Source organism: Heloderma suspectum, chromosome 16 (assembly GCF_057233095.1).
Source record: "Heloderma suspectum isolate Gila_16-S chromosome 16, 16-S_ref, whole genome shotgun sequence".
Taxonomy (NCBI): domain Eukaryota; kingdom Metazoa; phylum Chordata; class Lepidosauria; order Squamata; family Helodermatidae; genus Heloderma; species Heloderma suspectum.
In genome coordinates this window covers 8559159-8576637 of record NC_139473.1, presented here as the reverse complement: position 1 = coordinate 8576637, position 17479 = coordinate 8559159, and the positions used below count along the sequence as shown (strand labels likewise).

Sequence of the window (17479 nt, the reverse complement as noted above, 5' to 3'; positions counted from 1 at the left end):
GAGCCATGTAATTCCTGGTTCAGGAAAGCCTTTAAACGTTGGCCAATTGCTACTGCAAAATGTCTAGGCAAGAAGATAATGGAGGCATTTCATGCCCGTTTAACCCATAATTGTGTGTTGTTGTTTTTCTGACTGCAGTCTAATTTAACAATATTGTAACTAGGGATGGCACAGGCATCCAGTTCTGTCCGGGAATCCAGTAGAACCCCACCCCCCGCACCCCCTTCGCTCGTCGAGCAGCCCGCATTCACCCCAGTGGCCTTGCTGAGCTCCGCCGTTGCCATTTTTCGAAAAATAAAATGGCAATTGCGAAAATGCACATTTTGCGGGTGTGCATAGTTGTGTGCGCGCGAAAATGTGCAGTTTTTGTGAAGATGCGCATTTTGTGCATGCGTAGATATGCACATTTTTGCAATCGCCATTTTATTTTTCAAGAAATGGAGACTGTGGAGCTTGATGAGGCCTCTGGGGTGAGTGTGGGCTGCTCGATGAGCACGGGAGGGGCTCAAGCGCGGTCTGGGGACTGGTGAGCAGGGGCTGGGTGGGTGCCTGGAGAACCCGGACAGGAGTGGGTTTGCACATCCCTAATTGTAACTAAATTCCTTCTTTCTTTTTTTAACTATTCACATGATAGATTATGGAGACAAATACAGCGCTTTTCGAGAGCTGGAGCAGCCATCTGAGAGTAAATCCATAGGTAAGCATGCCAAGTTTGGAATCTTTAATGTTCTCTAGTTGTTTTCTGGTATTTCTGTGTGGTATCTATAGGATTGGCTGAACCTCATCGACACTATAACTGCAGGGCATAAATGGTTTGATTTGTAGTTGCTCCTTTAAAGCAGGCTTCCCCAACGTGCTACCCCCCAGATGTGTTGGACTACAATTCCCAGCATTCTGGCTGGGGATGCTGGGAGTTGTAGTCCAGCACATCTGGAGAGCTTCAGGTTGAGGAAGGCTGCTATAAAGAAATGAGCCCAACTTTGCAACGCCTCAGAGAGACGCACAGGCTTTTGGCACCTACAGAAAGGAAATTCCTAGGACAAGCCGGAAACGCCTTTTGATGTGGCCTTGCTTGTCTGCATTGCAGGGTGCTAAGCAGTTTTGGGGAGGTGGTAGTGATGAAGCCTCTGGCAGTGATTGGCTGATTGGCATAGGCAGGAGGGATTTTCTGACTGCTATCATAGATGAGATGGCTAGATAGCATCACAGATGCAATGAATATGAACTTGAGCACGCTCCGGGAGAGAGCGCAGGACAGGAAGGCCTGGCGTGCTATGGTCCATTGCGTCACGAAGAGTCGGACACGAGTGAACGACTGAGCAACAACAACAATCATAGAGTAGTAGGGTTGGAAGGGGCCTACAAGACCATCGAGTCCATCCCCCCTGTTGGCCAAGTTGCTCACATCCCATAGAGGCCTAGGACAGGCAGAAGGCCCTTGGGAAGGAGAGGTGGAAGGGGCAGCCTTTTGGGCCCATGGGCACATGTGGAAACTTGAGATAGTGTCCTGGGCACAGCCATAAAATGGCTGGCATAGGTGGGCTTGGCTAGTCACAAAGGACAAGTAACCTGCCCAGAGGCATTCATAGGAAATTAAGATGGCAGCAGCTAGAGGCTCTCACTTCGCTTTGAAGCCATCCCAGCTGCCAGTAAGAAATATAAAAATATTGTAAAATAAAAACTGAGGAGGAGCAGGGTGTCTCAGTGAGCCCCAAGGAAGGTGTCTGGGGTCACATTGGTGTCTGCAGGCTCCACGTTGGTGACCCCTAGTCTCTAATATTTCTTTTATTTATATTTTATATACGCGCCATTTCTAAAGCGTCCTTCATCAAAACGGATTCCAGGGCAGGATACAAAACTTAAAAATTCAAAAGAGCAAGTACAATACTTTAAAAACCAACACAAATACGCCTCGTACAAACAATACAACTGAGAGGCAACATGCTGTACAACCAGCAAAAGTGAATCAGTCAATTAAAATACCCGGGCAATGAAAAATGTCTTGGCCTGGGGCCAAAAAGGTTGAAATGGCGGTGCTGGTTGAACTTTCTTAGGGATGGTATTCCACACTTTGGGGTGCCACCACAGAAAAGGCCCTTTCCCTTGTCTGTACATAATGCACTTCTCCTACAGGTGGTACTTAGAGAAACGCCTCGGAGGAGGCAGGCCGGTTGATATGGGAGGAGGCTCTGGTGCCTCAAAAGGAATAATAAGAATATGACAAGTGTAAGGAACACGGGTGTGGGAGTTGCTAGGAAAGGCGATTTGGAAGTAGGGCTGGATTATTGATTAATTTTGGTTATATTGATTTTGATTGAAAACCTTTCGTTAGATTGAAAAGGTGCCCTTGATCAATCAGGCAGAAGTATTTTTAAAATATCTTTTATAACAACAAAAACGCAGCTCGTAGGTACAACCCTAGAAGAGGCATTCCCCTCTCTTGCTCTCACAGCAGAGAAAGCTTCTTCTCAGATGTTGCCTCCTCCTGTGACATCTATGCATCATCTAGAAACAAAGAAAGAGAGTGTGTGTATTTTCATCCTTTTTTAGGACCATCATAGGCAAATGTAAGCAGACTTAATGGATTCATCTGTAAACTGATTTACGATTAAATTATTTTTTAGAGAAATGGTGACAGGCCATGTTGGCAAAGAGAGTGTTCCAGAGACAGGAGCTGAGAAGAAAGGATACACAGGGAGAGAAAAAGGGCCGAAAGGAGAGGGGAATATGGCCAGATGTTGCGTGGGCAATGAAGGCTGAGATTCGCGCATAGATTTGCAGTAACTTGCTGTATGATTGACTGCAGGCTTCAAGATGTGCCTTTTGATGCACATAAGAGTTTGAGTGTAGGGTGTTGTGGGACTGCAGTTCAGTGACAGAGCAGCCTGTTTGCATGCAGACCATCCCAGGTTCAGTCCCCTGGCATCTCGGGTAGGCAGGAGCAGAGAGCAAGGCTGGGAAGGACCCTGGAGAGGTGGTGGTTACTGAAAGCCCACTTGGTATCTTGGTGGGTCAGACTAGGGCTGGGTTCAAATACCCACTAAGCTGTGAAGCTTGCCGGGTGACCTTGCGCCCAACAGTGACCCAGTTCCACAGCAAGTCGGGTTGTTGTGGGTTAAATGATAATATGCAACAAGGGGAAAAGTAAACACCAAGTACAGCAGCAACAACGACAAAAGACTGTGTTAGATGGCCTGAGAGTCGTGTGCAGTAGAAGGCAGCATCACGTGCTTAGTGGTAGAAGAGCCCCCTGCTTTGTGTACAAAAAGGCCCTGATTCAGTCCTCCATACCTCCACTTAAAAGGATCGGAGGGGGCAGGAAAAGGGAAAGACTGTGGACAAATCATTTGACCTGAGATAAGGTGGCAAGCCACTGAAAAGAGAAAGTAACCCTTGTGGTATGTAAAGCGTGTTGATAGGCCAGAGCCAATTCCTTGGATTGTGGCCAGGACATGATAGGAAGCTCGTGTAGGCGCTGTCTTCAGTAGTTCCCATAATCATAAGCAGCTGCTCTTAAAAGCCAAGCATTCTTCCTCCCTCCCTTGTTGCAGGCTGCAGAGAAATCTCTATTCACCTGCAAGAACTACAGCTCTATTATAGCTGTTACCAGGACAGCTGATCTGCATAAGGTCCCCCAGGGCAGCTTTTCCCACGTTTTCGAGGAAAGATGTCGTTTTCCGAGATCGGAATTGACTCCAGCCCCTGTGCGGCACCTTTTTAAAAGTCTACTGAACCTGCTGTGGCTAATGAACTCTGCAGGCGACAGGCAGCTTTGTCCGTTGCGTCCAGCATGCTTCGTGTGTTTTCAGTAATCAGAGTCTGGGGGAAGTGCATTATTAATCTCAGTTTCACAGTAAGCTTGGCTATAATACAATCTCGCCATTGTCTCAGTGCAATAAGCAGAAATGGAAGATGCTGCATGTAGCAAGTGGTTTGTGGGCTTGGAATGTGATTATGTTTTAAAGCCAAGCCGGAATTAGTGCCTGGTCAGGAGACTTCCCAAGGAGCTTCTCCTTGAAAGCTGTGTAGAATATTTTATATGGAAAAATGCTTGGGCCTCGTTCACTAACTCCCACACTACGTAGAAAACTGAAACCTGGTATATAAAGGTAGTCCACGACTGTTTAATTAGGGAAGTCTGAAAATGGTTCATTATTGATTTGTCTTTCTGTCTGTCTATCTATCTATCTATCTATCTACTGGAGGCTCCAATGTCAGTGGGGCAGTGGATCTGCTCTGGGCTTCAGTCAGTACCAGTCAGAACTCTAAAGGAGCTATCCAAGGTGCAAAGCATGGATAAAGGAGCTACCTTGGGTAGCTCCTTTAGAGTTCTGACTGGTTCTGACTGAAACCCAGAGCTGATGGTTCCACTGACATTGGAACCACCAGCCTCCACTGTACCAATCTATTTACAGTATTTATACCCTGCTCTTCAGCCCCAAAAGGCTCCCAGAGGAGCTAACAAAGATTAATAATGAGACAGTCCCTGCCCTCAGGCTTACCATCTAAAAGACATGATGCAAAAGGAAAAGGGATTGGGAGGGAGAAGGAAAAAAGGAAAACTCAGGCACACTGGTTCTTAGTTTCAAAGTTCTTATAGGTGTTTTTTCTAGCAGGGAAGGGTGAAATAAGCTCCCTGCAGTTGTTCCTTCTCTGGGTGATGTATGGGGCTAGGTTGGTTTCTCCCTTGCCGTGATGTTCTTCCTCAGAGGCAGGGAGTGCACCCTCTCAGTGGCCCTGGTTGGATCTAAAAATTAAACACCAGGACATGATGTTTCATACCTGATAGAGGGCATTAGTCATTCACAGACAAGGGAAGAGCATACGTGATCCATAATCATGGACTGCTGGAGCACCCTTTTTCCCTTCACACAATTGTGTCAGCCTTGGGGGCTGGAATTCCTGCATCTCTGCTTACAAAGTACAACCTTGAGCTTTCTAGTAAATGTAATAAACAACTAAGATGCCCTTTAATCACCTCTCCCTTAGGAATGTGACATGATTTGGTGTGCTATTTTAAGAGCTGGAGTATCTGCAACTCTCATTAAAATCTTGTTGGTGTAACGTGCTCATCACCCTTCAGAATGAGACCAGAAATTGCTCACTGTTGCACAAATCTCAACGTTTTGTTTTTCAGAGTCATTGGCTGGGTTCGCACAACACGCTAATTCACACTCGGTGGTTGATTGTGGGTTGTTGTTGAACTGTGGGTTGTTTTTGAACCGTGGGTTAACATTTTGTCTGAACCAAGGGCATTTTCTGCAGGGGGGCTTATTAACCAGGCAGTGTGGCTTATTTTTCTCCAACAAGCCACCTTGAGAAGCCATGGTTTGTTGTTGGGTTGTTCAGGGTGGTTAACAAGCCACACTGCATAGTTAACAAGCCACCGTATGTAAAATGTTCTGGGTTCAGACAGCACGCTAACCCACAGTTCAACAAACCACCCGCAGTTCAACCACTACCCAACTCTACCACTGAGTGTGGGTTAGTGTGTTGTGTGAACCCAGCCAGTGTGAGTTTTCTTAAGAGCAATCCAAAGCAAATTCCTTGCTCTGGCCAGTATTCGTAGCCAAGCGTTGACACTAGCTCATTGATGGGATAGTATCCCCTGCATTTCAGGGACATGATCAACAGCCTTTTGATCTCCACCATGTGACCAGGGCATAGGCACAGTTGTAAATGAGTGGGTGGGAGTAAAGAAGCAACATTCATGAAATTAAGACGCTTGATCATTTAGTTCAGTATATAAAGATGCAAGGAGTTGGGGGGTGGGGGTGGGGAGGGAACAGCCACAAACACAAGTTTAACAGGCACAAATGCACAAGTTTGGCCAGTCCAATATTTCAGTTTACTATTGGGGAAGGAGCAAGAGAGTCATTGATGTTGAATTGCCCTTTTGTTACTTTTAACCCTTTCACCAGCTTACATTTCTAATGGAAAAGCTTGCAGTTCATCAGTAAGTGGGGTTTTGCTGTGTCATGCGTCGGTTTGGGTTAGCGTCAGTTTCACAAAAACACAATTTCTGGAAAAGCTGAAGCTTGCACCATCTTTAAAGAAATAATCATGTCCACATAAGAGGGCTTGTATTCAGTGTCCTCAGTATTTCTTGTCACAACTTAAAATCTGCCTGCTGATTTGTTAACTCATGGTAACATTTGTGAAACTGACTTGACTGGGGGGTTTTGGTGATGGTACTTTGAAAAATGAAAACAAACAAACCGGTGTTTGTGAGTATAGTTAGATAAAGAGGGTTGCATTGCATTGCATTTTAAGTAATAAAGATATTTTAACAGTGGCTTCTGTGTAAATATGTGATGCTGGTGAATGGGTTAATCAAAATTAAATGGGTTAAATAACTCCATTTTAAATTAAATTATTATTATTATTATTATTATTATTATTAAAAAATTCTTAGATACCTTCCCCCCTCCCCCCAAAAAGGACTCAAGGCAATTTACAACAAAATTAAAACAAAAAACAATTCAAAACAATTTGAATTGAAACAGCTAAACTAACTTCCAATCACATCCCAGAGTGGTTTCTGTATCAAGAAACCAGCTTCTAACAACTTCCAGGGCCTCAGGCAGATTCTTTGTCATCTTCCAACAAGCTAACTAGGTCCATTAACTTGCAATCAGCTTAACAAAAGGTGTTCGATGAGTCAGGAGTCAGTAGGCTGGTTTGCATGATCACTGCAGCCCACCCTGGTTTATTCAAACCATGATGGGTTGCACTGTGTGCCATCCCCCTTTTGAATATTCAAGCCACAGCAGATGGTCGCCATGGCTTGTCATGTTGTGTGAACCCGGCAAGGGTTAAATAACCCTCGCATAACCCATGGTCTGTTTTAGGGTTGTTTAACCTTCTCATAAGCCATCCTCGCTGGGTTCTCATGACATACTAAGCCACAACAACTGACCGACGATTCTTGAATATTCAAAAGGGAGGACAGCGCACACCGCAATCCACTGTGGCTTAATTAAGCCACGATGGGCTGCGGTGATCGTGCGAACCAGGTCAATGCCTGCATTGGAAGTCAGGATAAACCATGGTTAACCATGACAGGAATGAGCCCGGTTCATATGTCACAACAGCCTACGTTTTTCTTAAAAACCTGAGTTGTGAACAAAGCAGGAGCGAGTGAGAATGGTGATTCTCTCTCCCTCCCCCCCCCCCGCCACCGCCTGATTGCTTCTGCTGGGGCTAAATAACCCAGGAACGAAGTTGTTAAGTGAGACATGCAAACCAGGATTTCTGGGTTGTTGGGGGAGGGGCAGTTGGAGTTGGAACCCATAGTTATTCTAGAGCCAGGGCTCCATCAAAGGATTGTATGGTAGCTACCCACCCACCCACGCTATGAAGGGAATGCCATCAGATGAAGATCTGAGCTGATGGCAGGATATTACAACACAGTCTTTGGAGCTAGCACAGCTTAATCAACTTTGAAAATGGTTTAACTTTATTAGTAGCTGGTGCCATTCTGGCTAAGTGCCCCCTGTACGGGAGGGGGGACGACACATTTCTGCACATTTTATAAATTATGAAAATGAAGCAAATTTGCATCATTTCTTATGGCACATAATTACTATTTTGTATTCTAGACAAGTGCTATTGTTTTAATCAAGACTCATTTCAATCTTGTTGACAATTGATACAATTAAGCATGTATAATCAGGGATATAAGTTGAAGTGCGGGGCGGGGGTGGGGGAAGCATTTGCGTCCACATTTAAAACCGCTGCAACAGCTAACCTTTCCCCCCATGCCAGTCAATTCGCCACACTTGCTTCTAGATAACCCCTTATCAACAATTGAGCTCCCACAGCAAATTGGCCATGCTGTGTGAGCGATAGAGATGGAGGAGAGGCACTGTAATTGGGGCTGTAATTTGGCTCAGTTTCTCAAGTCATGCAAGTAATTTTTTTCTAGTTCTGCTAGCAATAGGAGAGGAGCAAAGTAAAAATATGAAACATTTTTAATGCCTCCCCATGTAAAACCCCCCCCCAACACATCCCTGGTCATAAGAAAAAGGAAAATTCTTCCCACTCTCCTAGCAGATGCCAGGAGTTCCTGGCCCAGTTCACTTTTTCTTGCTAGTTTTCATCTTGGAGGGAGGTGTTTTTGTTTGTTTGTTTGTTTAAACATGGGAGATCATTCAAAAATGTGGATTCCCCCCATTTGCAGTTGGAAATAGTACAGCCCATTCTAGAACCTCATTCTGCTGCATGTGTAAACCACAGAGAGAATTTTAGAATAACCCATGTCATTCTCTGGACAGGGAATGTATGAGTTTACATTGGAAGCCATATTTTTTATCACCCCTGGGGGAGAAATGAGAGCTCTCTGTAGAAATCCGTGAAGAAATCTAGGATTTTAGTCTAGTTGTGACTGGACAGCAGCATGTCTACCCAAAAACAAGGTAGCAGCAAAGGCATTCATGTGTCTTCTACCTCAGGTCATATTTTGTGTGGAGAATGTAGTTTAATTAAAGTCAAGCATGGCCCTTTCACGCAAAAACTTTCCCATTATCCCATATCAAGAACATAAGAAGAGCCCTGCTGGATCAGAACAAGGTCCATCTAGTCCAGCATTCTTTTCAAATAGTGGCCAACCAGCTGCCCACAGAAAACCCACAAGCAGGACATGAGTGCAACAGCACCCTCCCGCCCATGTTCCCCAGCCACTGGTGTACACAGGCATACTGCCTCTGATACTGGAGGTAGCATAGAGCCATCAGGACAAGTAGCCACTGATAGCCTTCTCCAGGAATTTCTCCAACCCCCTTTTAAAGCCATCCAAATTGGTGGTCATCACTGTGTCTTGCGGAAGTGAATTCCATAGTTTAACTCTGCGCTGTGTGAAGAAGTCCTGCCTTTGATCTGTCCTGAAGCTCCCACTGATCGGCTTCATGGGATGACCCCATTGGGTTCTAGTATTATGAGAAAGGGGGAAAAATATTGCAAGCTGTGGAGCTCTGGTTAGGGGAGAAGAGCTTACAACAGACCTGCACTGTAGTCCAAAAGATCATTTGAAATAAGATCTAAGTTAGAAAGAGCAAGAATTCCTTTCTTTTCTGCTACCTTTTGTTTCTGAGCGGGCTGTCTCATGGCTGTCTAATGACATGGCTGTCTAATGACTACTGAACTAAAATCCTGGATTTCTCTATTGATTTCTACAGCTGTCTCTCATTTCTACCCTTGGGGTGGGAAGTGGTGTGGGGGGCAGATCCAAACATTGGTCTTCAGCTGGTGAGTCAGAACCTGCTATTGGGTCATGGCCTAACCTAAAATGCATCCCATAGCATCACTGCTTCAGCTTTCACTTCTTTTGGTTTATAGTAGAGGTGGGCGGCTACCTGGTCTTTTTTGTGGCCCGACCACCAAATTGCCACTGAATTTCATCAGCAGCACACACAAAAAAGAGCTGCATTTTCCATTTTCTTTCTTTTGAACAGAAATGGCCACTATTTTGCTGCCAAAATTTTGCGGCCATTCGGCAGTGTGGCAATTTCAGTGGCAAGAGTGTGTGTGACTTCCAAGGTGGTGGGAATTGGCCCCAGACCCCCAGAAGTTCCCCAGCCCTGATCTATAGTCTCCCCTTGACCTCTGTCTGGCACTCTGCTGCCAAAAGGATTCATGTCTCTTGTTGCTCTTTATGACATAGGACTCCTCTCTCCTTAAATCCCTACCAGCTCCTTTGGGTCTTTTTCTAAGCTTCTCCCACTTGACACACAGGGTTTTCCTCTTGATAGAGAATATTTAACTTAAAACTAAAGCTTCCTTTTCAAAAATCAGAGGCCCTATTAGTGTATCTTATAATTCTAGAAATTGTGGGTTGGGTCTGTAAGTTGAGATATGGGAAAACATGAAAAACAGCTGTAAAAGGTTTTTCCCATTGTGATGCTATAATATATGAACCAGATACAGAATGGCCCTTTTTTTAGTCCAGGTGCTATTAATCTCCAACATATGAAGGACCCCTGTGAAATCTCCAATACAGGAAATAGCACGATCCTGTAGGAATGAAAAAATATGTAAAAATTGGCTATTCTGGGTATGAGCTTGTCAAAGATATGTCAAAGATCACCGCAGCCCATCGTGGCTTAATTAAGCCACAGTGGATTGCGGTGTGCGCTGTCCTCCCTTTTGAATATTCAAGAATCGTCGGTCAGTTGTTGTGGCTTAGTATGTCATGAGAACCCAGCGAGGATGGCTTATGAGAAGGTTAAACAACCCTAAAACAGACCATGGGTTAAGATGGGAATCTTAAGCACATGCTTATATCTCTCCCATTGAAATCGGGACTTTGAAATGCTTTACTTTGGTTGGATTCTGCTTACTACTTTTTATCGTTGTTGGTTTTTAAAAAAAAAAATCAAAACATTATTTGCCTTGAGTCCTTGGGAAAAAGTGAGATGGGAATTGAACAAAATAAACAAATTGCTCCAAAGCCATTTTGAGCATTTGTGTGAATTAACACATTCATTACTTGGTTGGGAGACCGTCACAGCTGTCATTTCAGAAATCCTACTGACATTTCCTTCTTTTCTCTACTTTCAGGAGACAGCTTCGCAGAATTCAAATCTGCAGGACCCGACGATGGTTTCACAGATTTCAAAACCGCTGACAGCATCTCGCCCCTAGACCCGCCAATGAAAGATAAACCCTTTCCTCCCCCTTTCTCTTCTCTACCTACCCAGTCAAAGCCACAACCGCAAGCCAAGCCTTCTCTGAATTTGGCAGACCTGGATCTGTTTTCCTCAGCCTCTGCCGGAGAGAACAAACCTCTCCCCATTCCAGCTGCCTACAATTCCCCAAAACTGGTGTCTTTCCCTGTGCCGCTGCCTCTGACATCGGCCACTGCCACTCTGCCGGCGTCCAGCAATAGCTCAATTTTGGCCGACGATTTTGCTGACTTCAACTTGTTTGTAGGGTTGTCGAATTGCACCTCAGCCAGTACTCAGGATGAATTTGCAGACTTCATGGCTTTTGGTAGCAGCACCGGCTCCTCCGAGCCACCTGCGGATGATAAATACAACACCCTCAAGCAAGAGGGGAGCCCCATTCCTCCAGCTGGCTCCTTAGTCAGTGCCGTGAAGAGTCCAGCCGCCGCTCCCACCAAATACGACATATTCAAACAGCTGTCTCTGGACGGCCCTGGTTTAGGCTTTGAAGAACTGAAAGACCACACCCCTTCATCAGGGAAGAGCGAAGACGACTTTGCCGACTTCCACTCGAACAAGTTTTCTTCCAGCTCTGAAAAATCCCTGGTCGACAAACTGGCCGCTTTCAAGCACACCAAAGAGGACTCAGCCTCTGTCAAGTCCCTGGACCTCCCGTCCATCGGGGGCAGCAGTGTGGGGAAGGAGGACTCGGAAGACGCGCTCTCTGTCCAGTTCGACATGAAACTGGCGGACGTGGGAGGTGACCTTAAGCATGTCATGTCTGATAGTTCTTTGGATTTGCCAACCGTTAGTGGCCAGCATCCGCCGGCAGCAGGTGAGGAACTCGTTAGATTGCTCTGGTAACAAAGGCATTGGAAATTTCCCAGAGGGTTGCTCCCAGAGCTGAATGTCAGGATTATGTGCTGGTCCTCCAGTGGGAGAAGGCTTCTGAACCTGTGTTCTTGGTTAGCTGCTAATCTCTTAACTAAGCAGTGTTACACGTTTTCTGTTGTCCAATGTCATTTTCAGGGTGGATTGTATTGAGTTGGGGGACCCTACACCACACAGTATTACTGGCATCCTCTTAGCAAGCCCCAGTTCCAGGCGAAATACTCTTCCAGTGTAAGAGTGCAGGAGGCAGACTGCTCCTAACAAGACGCTGCCTTGTGCCTCTTAGTTTTTAGTGAACGGATGTGTACGTTAGCTTTGGCCTGCCCCTGCTCTGTTGAGGGCTGTTCCTCTCTCAAAAGGCAGGTCTCTTCTCAGATACCTCGTCCATCTTTGAAGATCTGTGAAATCAGACTCAGAAAGAGTGTTGTACCTCCCTTGGAGGACTCGTGCCCATATCCAGGGGCTTGTGCAGGCTATGAGATTTTGACCTGGTTCACACATCACGGATACCCAGGGCTTAAACACTGGATACTGTGAATGAGAGGGAGCAAGCTACCATCCGTCCACCCACCCACACCTGCTGAGATAAACAGCCTAGGGATGCTCCGTCTCTGGGTTGTTGTCTGTGACATCTGTACCTGGAATTGTGGGTTGTTGGAGGAGGATCAACCCACACATGTAACTCATGGTGTGCTCTTGGGTTACAAATATGATTTATTCATCCCCCAAGAGCCCACAATTACATTTTCAGATGTCACAGATAACAAATCGGGAACCGAGCATTCCTGGGTTGTTTAGCTTAGTAGGAGCAGGTGAGCAGCAAACAGCATACTCGCTCACTCCTGCCTCATTCAGCCCACAAACTGTGGGTTGTTGCATCCTGCGAACTGGGCTTTTGAGTCAGCCTCACATCCCTTTCTTCCCTCTTGGAGGTGAATTCCTGCTTTCTTCCTTAGCCATGATTAAGTGGTGCTTCTGCACTGATTGTTAACTGCAGTGAAATTAGTCAGAATTTCACTTTAACTAGGATTTGAAGCCCACTTTGGAGCGGTTTCGAATCATGGTAGGCTGAAATCCTAGTTAACATCCTCAGTGAGTTATCACTTAAGTTTGACTTAAAGGTGAGGGAGTGCATGCTCATGGAGCTGACAGCCGTTTCTTTACCCACAGTTTAAGACGGAAACAGTGTTAACTTCTGTACCGGTCCTGTATCTGTGTTTTGAAGTAATAATAATGATAATCTTTGACTCCTATAGCTGCCATGTTATATATCTGGACAGATAATCAGACGTGGGTGAGCCCTGAGCAAGTGTTTCTGTGCATTCTGGAAGGAAGAAAAAGAAAAGGTTAATTAGTGGTAGAATTAAGGCCCTAATTTTGATTAGTGTTAGGAATGGGGAGATCTCTTTGCCTAGGGACTATTGTCTTACATTCCAGTTTTGTACACAAAACCTGTCTGTGTGTTTTTGTAAGCACAGAATGGTTTCATCAGTGTGTATCTTCACCCTAGCACACAGTATGCAAGGTAGGTTCCCGATGGTTTGTACTGTCATCGAAATACATTGACGCAGCCATTCTTGACAGCGCCTACCTGTCTCCATGTGCCAGTGATGGACTTTGAAATATGAAAATGTAACTTTCAAGTCATCCCTGTGTAATGAATACAGATCCATTTACATGACCCACTAGTGTTGTGGAAGACACTTCGCCAAGGGGAGATCCCATGGCACTGCAGTATGTATGTGAATCCCAGAACTGTATGGGTGGGGCCAGCTGCATGGACCCCTTTCACCTGAGCTGGGTGACGATCTGCGGGGAAGGACACACTTGTTTGGCCCTTGACCACTGGTTCTCACCTAGATTGGAAGTGAACTAAAAGATGGTCAGATGCTCACGTGTTTGCAATTTTTCCTTTTTGAAATTAAAAACAAGGGAATCTTGTTAGGATCCCCCCCGCCCCTTGTTTTAATTTCCTTAGTGACATTACTGTCAAAGCAAAGGAATTGGGCATCTCCAATTTGGTAGCAACTTGTTAAACCTCACAGTGTTTTGTGACGGGGGCGGTCGTGGTGTTTTTTTCTTTTAAAAATCTGTACATATTTACCGATGTGTAAACAAGAGCGAAACGCTGGATCAAACATTTTGTGGCCTTTAAAAATATGGGGGAAATCACAGTATTCCAAAACAAAAAGGTATTATCCAATGTTGGTATTTGTAGCAGGAAGGCTATTGCTGCAAAAATCACTTATTTCAGTGTGATTTTTTTTCTTCTCTCCCCCCCCCCCGCAGCCCCCCAAGACCTTGAGTAATGAAAAGAATTACTGTAATCTTACGTTCTATTTTTAAGTATGGAAAAGGGGGAAAATTCCGTTGGTGGCTTTAGATAGGGAGAATTCCTCTAACAGGGTGCAAAATATCAGGAATAATTCTTCTTTGTGAAGAATGGAACTTTTTTTATATGTTAAAATGCTTGGGTACGGTCTGGTGGGGTGCCCAGTTGTCTGGCCCCCACTGTGTGTGTTCTTGAAAGTTTTTTTACTTTACGGTTTTTCAGAAGCACTTTTTTCCTACTATTTTTCTAATATTTCTTGGTGGTAGCTTGATCTTTACATAGCTCGTTTCCAAGACATGGGTTCGACGTCCGTAGCAATTCAAAGATTGCCATTTGATTTTGCATCGAAAGATGTATTCTGGGTCCTAAGGTCGGTTAAAAGCAGATTGTGTGTTTCGATGCTAAATGTTTTCAACTCTAAAGCAGCCTTCTGCAACCTGGTGCCCTCCAGATATGTTAGACTACAACTCCCATATTTCCCACCCAGGAATTGGCCATGCCGGCTGGGAATTATCAGAGTTGTAGTCTAGGTTGCAGAAGGCTACTCTAAAGGGTCATTATCAGGAGGTTGTTCTTTCTCTTTTCCAAAACTAAAACAAAATCGTAGTGCCAAATCTGACGTATTCCTCAAACGGCTAACTTACTCCCAACACTTCACAGTTCTGAATGATGGTTAAGGGGATCAGTAGTGGACCACTCCCCTCTCACATGCAAATTCCCACTATCCATACCCACTGGTGTTGCTGCTCCAAAGTAAACCATGGTTAACGCTAACCAGGGTTCACCCCTAACCAGCATTTCAAACCTTAGCTAGGAGTGAACCCTGCTTAGCCATTTTCCATGGTTAACTTGGTTGCAGCCGTAATGGCCAACTGCTACTGAGACCTTGGGAAGCCAGGAAGTCACAAATTCACACATGAGAGAAGAGGGGAGTGGGTGATCCTACATCCAGTTCAGGATCTCTTAAACGTAGTTAAAGGGCAAGGAGGTATTAACGTCTCCTCCAGACCAAAAACCTCGTCCTTGTTTGAGCTTGCTCTGAACTCTTATTTGTTAAAACAACTTTTTTCTGCTCTGATGTTCCTCTCTGTGTGTGTATATAAGTTTTGAAGCATTTCAAGCTATAAACTGGTAATGTTCAAGTGTCTATATAACTTTCTTTGAAGTCGATCTATTTTCAAGTAGATCCTGCCGCCCTTTGTTTCCTTTTGGTCTGTAAACTGAACTGTCAGAAAGGAACAGTATCCCTTTTAACGTTCCTTGATTTAGGAGAAACAGCTGGTCAGCTGGTGGGGCTTCTTTTATGTTGTCTTTGGAGTGGGCTCCACAAGTGATGTTCTTGAGTCAAGAACATTATAGCATGTAAGACTTTCTTTATGTTCCAGCGAGAGTTGGCTTGACAAATAAAAGGAGCTCTTAATTCCTTCTTCAGTGAGAGTTGGTAGGAGAAGGTGAGTTATAGGGACAAGAATAAATGATTGGCCAGTCGTGGAGGGAAGGTTGTTAAAAAAAATCAGTCACTTTTCAATCAAATTATCGTAACATCTCTGGGCAGGGATGAGGCAGAGAGACTTCTTTTCCAAGCTCTTTCAAGGGGATACTGTCTCTTTAAACTTTGCTCTCTAATTCTTTGTGTGGAAGTTAGCCAGTACTAATAACAGGGCTCCTGGTTCAGTTAAAAAAAACTCTGACAAACCACTGACCCTTTAAGCACTTGCTGCATGTTAATTTCAGCCACTGCTGCTGCTGCTTTTCTGCCAAATTTTTAACCCTTTCTTCAGCACTCCTGTCAATTTGAATTGTTTGGCCCTGGGGCCTTTTCCCCCACACCCCAACTTCCCCGATTTATCTTCATCGACCCTTTTTAAACATTGCAGCAAGGGCACAGCCTCGCACATGAGTAACTATCGCAAAAATTACCCAGCTTGTTGAACTTGCAAACTGGTTTCACTTTTTCATTGGAACGTTCTTTGTGCATCAAAATCTGGGTGGAGGTGTTCCTTTTTGCTGTCTATTTTTCCTCCCCTCTGATACCTTTTATTTCAACTCGACATTTCCTGTATGAATGTGCCTTTTCGAATCTGCTTTGATATCTCTCTTCTGCAAAGACTGACCTCTGCATGCTTTGATTCTGATGACTCCCTTTGAGCTCCTGTATATCATTCTCTTTTGTGATCTGTAAGTCCTGCTGTGTTTAAATAAATATTTATCTTGGCATATTTTGAAAATCTGAGCACGTGTGATTTTTCTTTTCCTTTCTTTTCTTGGCTTTTTTTTTCTGGTCCTCATCAGAAAAAGCTCCTAAAGTTTAAAGCAATTGTATCCCCTTCCATTTGAAAAGTGTCTCTCTCTTCTTTGGTGGGTATCAGGGCAAGTGGATGGGGGCGTATGCAAAGATGGGTAGATTATGAGCTCACTTTGTGATAGAGGAACGAATTGTTGAGACTTGAGGAGCTAGGCCTGAGATAGCAGCTTTACAGGGCCAAGTAGAACCCTTTGGACAACCTTCCCCAACATGGTGTCCTCCAGATGTCTTGGACTGCGACTCCCATAATTCCTAGCCAGCAGTCCAACACATCTGTAGGGCACCAGGTTGCAGAAGCCTGCTGTAGGACCTCAGGAGTGCTGATTCCCGCTGAGCTAGTAGCTGCAGTAGCTCCGTTAGGCCATATGCAGTGGTGGCGCTGTAGTGCAGCAGATTTTTAACCTTTGTAAACCGCCCAGAGAACTTTGGCTGTTGGCCTGTATAGAAATGTAAATAATAATAATAATTAAAAAAAATTAGTTCCATCAGTGGCAGGCTACCCCGACGACACAGAGAACAAGGCACATGCATCCACTGCTAAAGTCCCAGGTTCAAGGCCCTTTGTTTCCCACAGTGGAAACGCACATGGCCTGTTGCAGAGCTACCTTGGGGCTTCGAATCTGAGCTCATCAGAAGCAGGCAGAGCTCACCGCTATTTGTGGCAGAGGTGCCTCCATTTGAGGGCTGTCTCTACAGCTGCCTTGACCAGCATAGCCTCCATGTTTTGTTGAACATCTGTGAATGTGCAAATCACAGCAGTGGTGCGACCACCGCTTCACAAATGCGAAACCTTGCAGCAGTCCTGCATGTTCCCAGAAGAGTGTCAGGTTTTCAGGGAGGGTTTGTGCATAAGGCCAACCTTGGGGTCAGAGCCAGACCAGTAGTGTCTCCTGGTCTTCTCAGACGTTCCATGGCAAGGTTGGCCAACTGGCTTGGCCATTTACTTGACCACAAAGAAGAAGAATAGGAGGGCTTTGGCTGGCAGCGAATCTCTGAGGTCTCCGGCCAAGCACTCTTCCTGCTGAGTGAGATCCTCTTATCCAGAGAGGGGAGTGAGCCCAATGTTTTCTCTGTACAAAGTCTGCATCAAGGCATTGCTGATTTTATAGGTTAGGTTGCATGCATTTTGCAACTCTCTCTTAAGGGCATAGATCAGTATTCACTGCAAGGCCCGAAGGCTCCCAGTCACCTCAAGTGCAGCGCTTGCGCGCTCTCTCTTGCTCTCTCTCTCTTTGTAGTAGCTACTCACTCTCTGCAGGGGCTGTCTAGCTTTGCCTTTGTTGTTTGCTT

General features: G+C 45.1%; 1 protein-coding gene across 5 annotated transcripts in view; it reads left to right on the top strand.

Moving 5' to 3' along the window:
* Positions 1-17479, top strand: part of SYNRG (synergin gamma) — an 80357-nt gene that overhangs the window by 40205 nt on the left and 22673 nt on the right. For all 5 annotated transcript variants that reach the window (XM_084822427.1, XM_084822432.1, XM_084822428.1 and 2 more), the window contains 2 exons: positions 635-697; positions 10558-11496. In XM_084822427.1, coding sequence (XP_084678553.1) covers positions 635-697; positions 10558-11496 — 1002 coding nt within the window. The remainder of the gene's footprint in view (positions 1-634; positions 698-10557; positions 11497-17479) is intronic.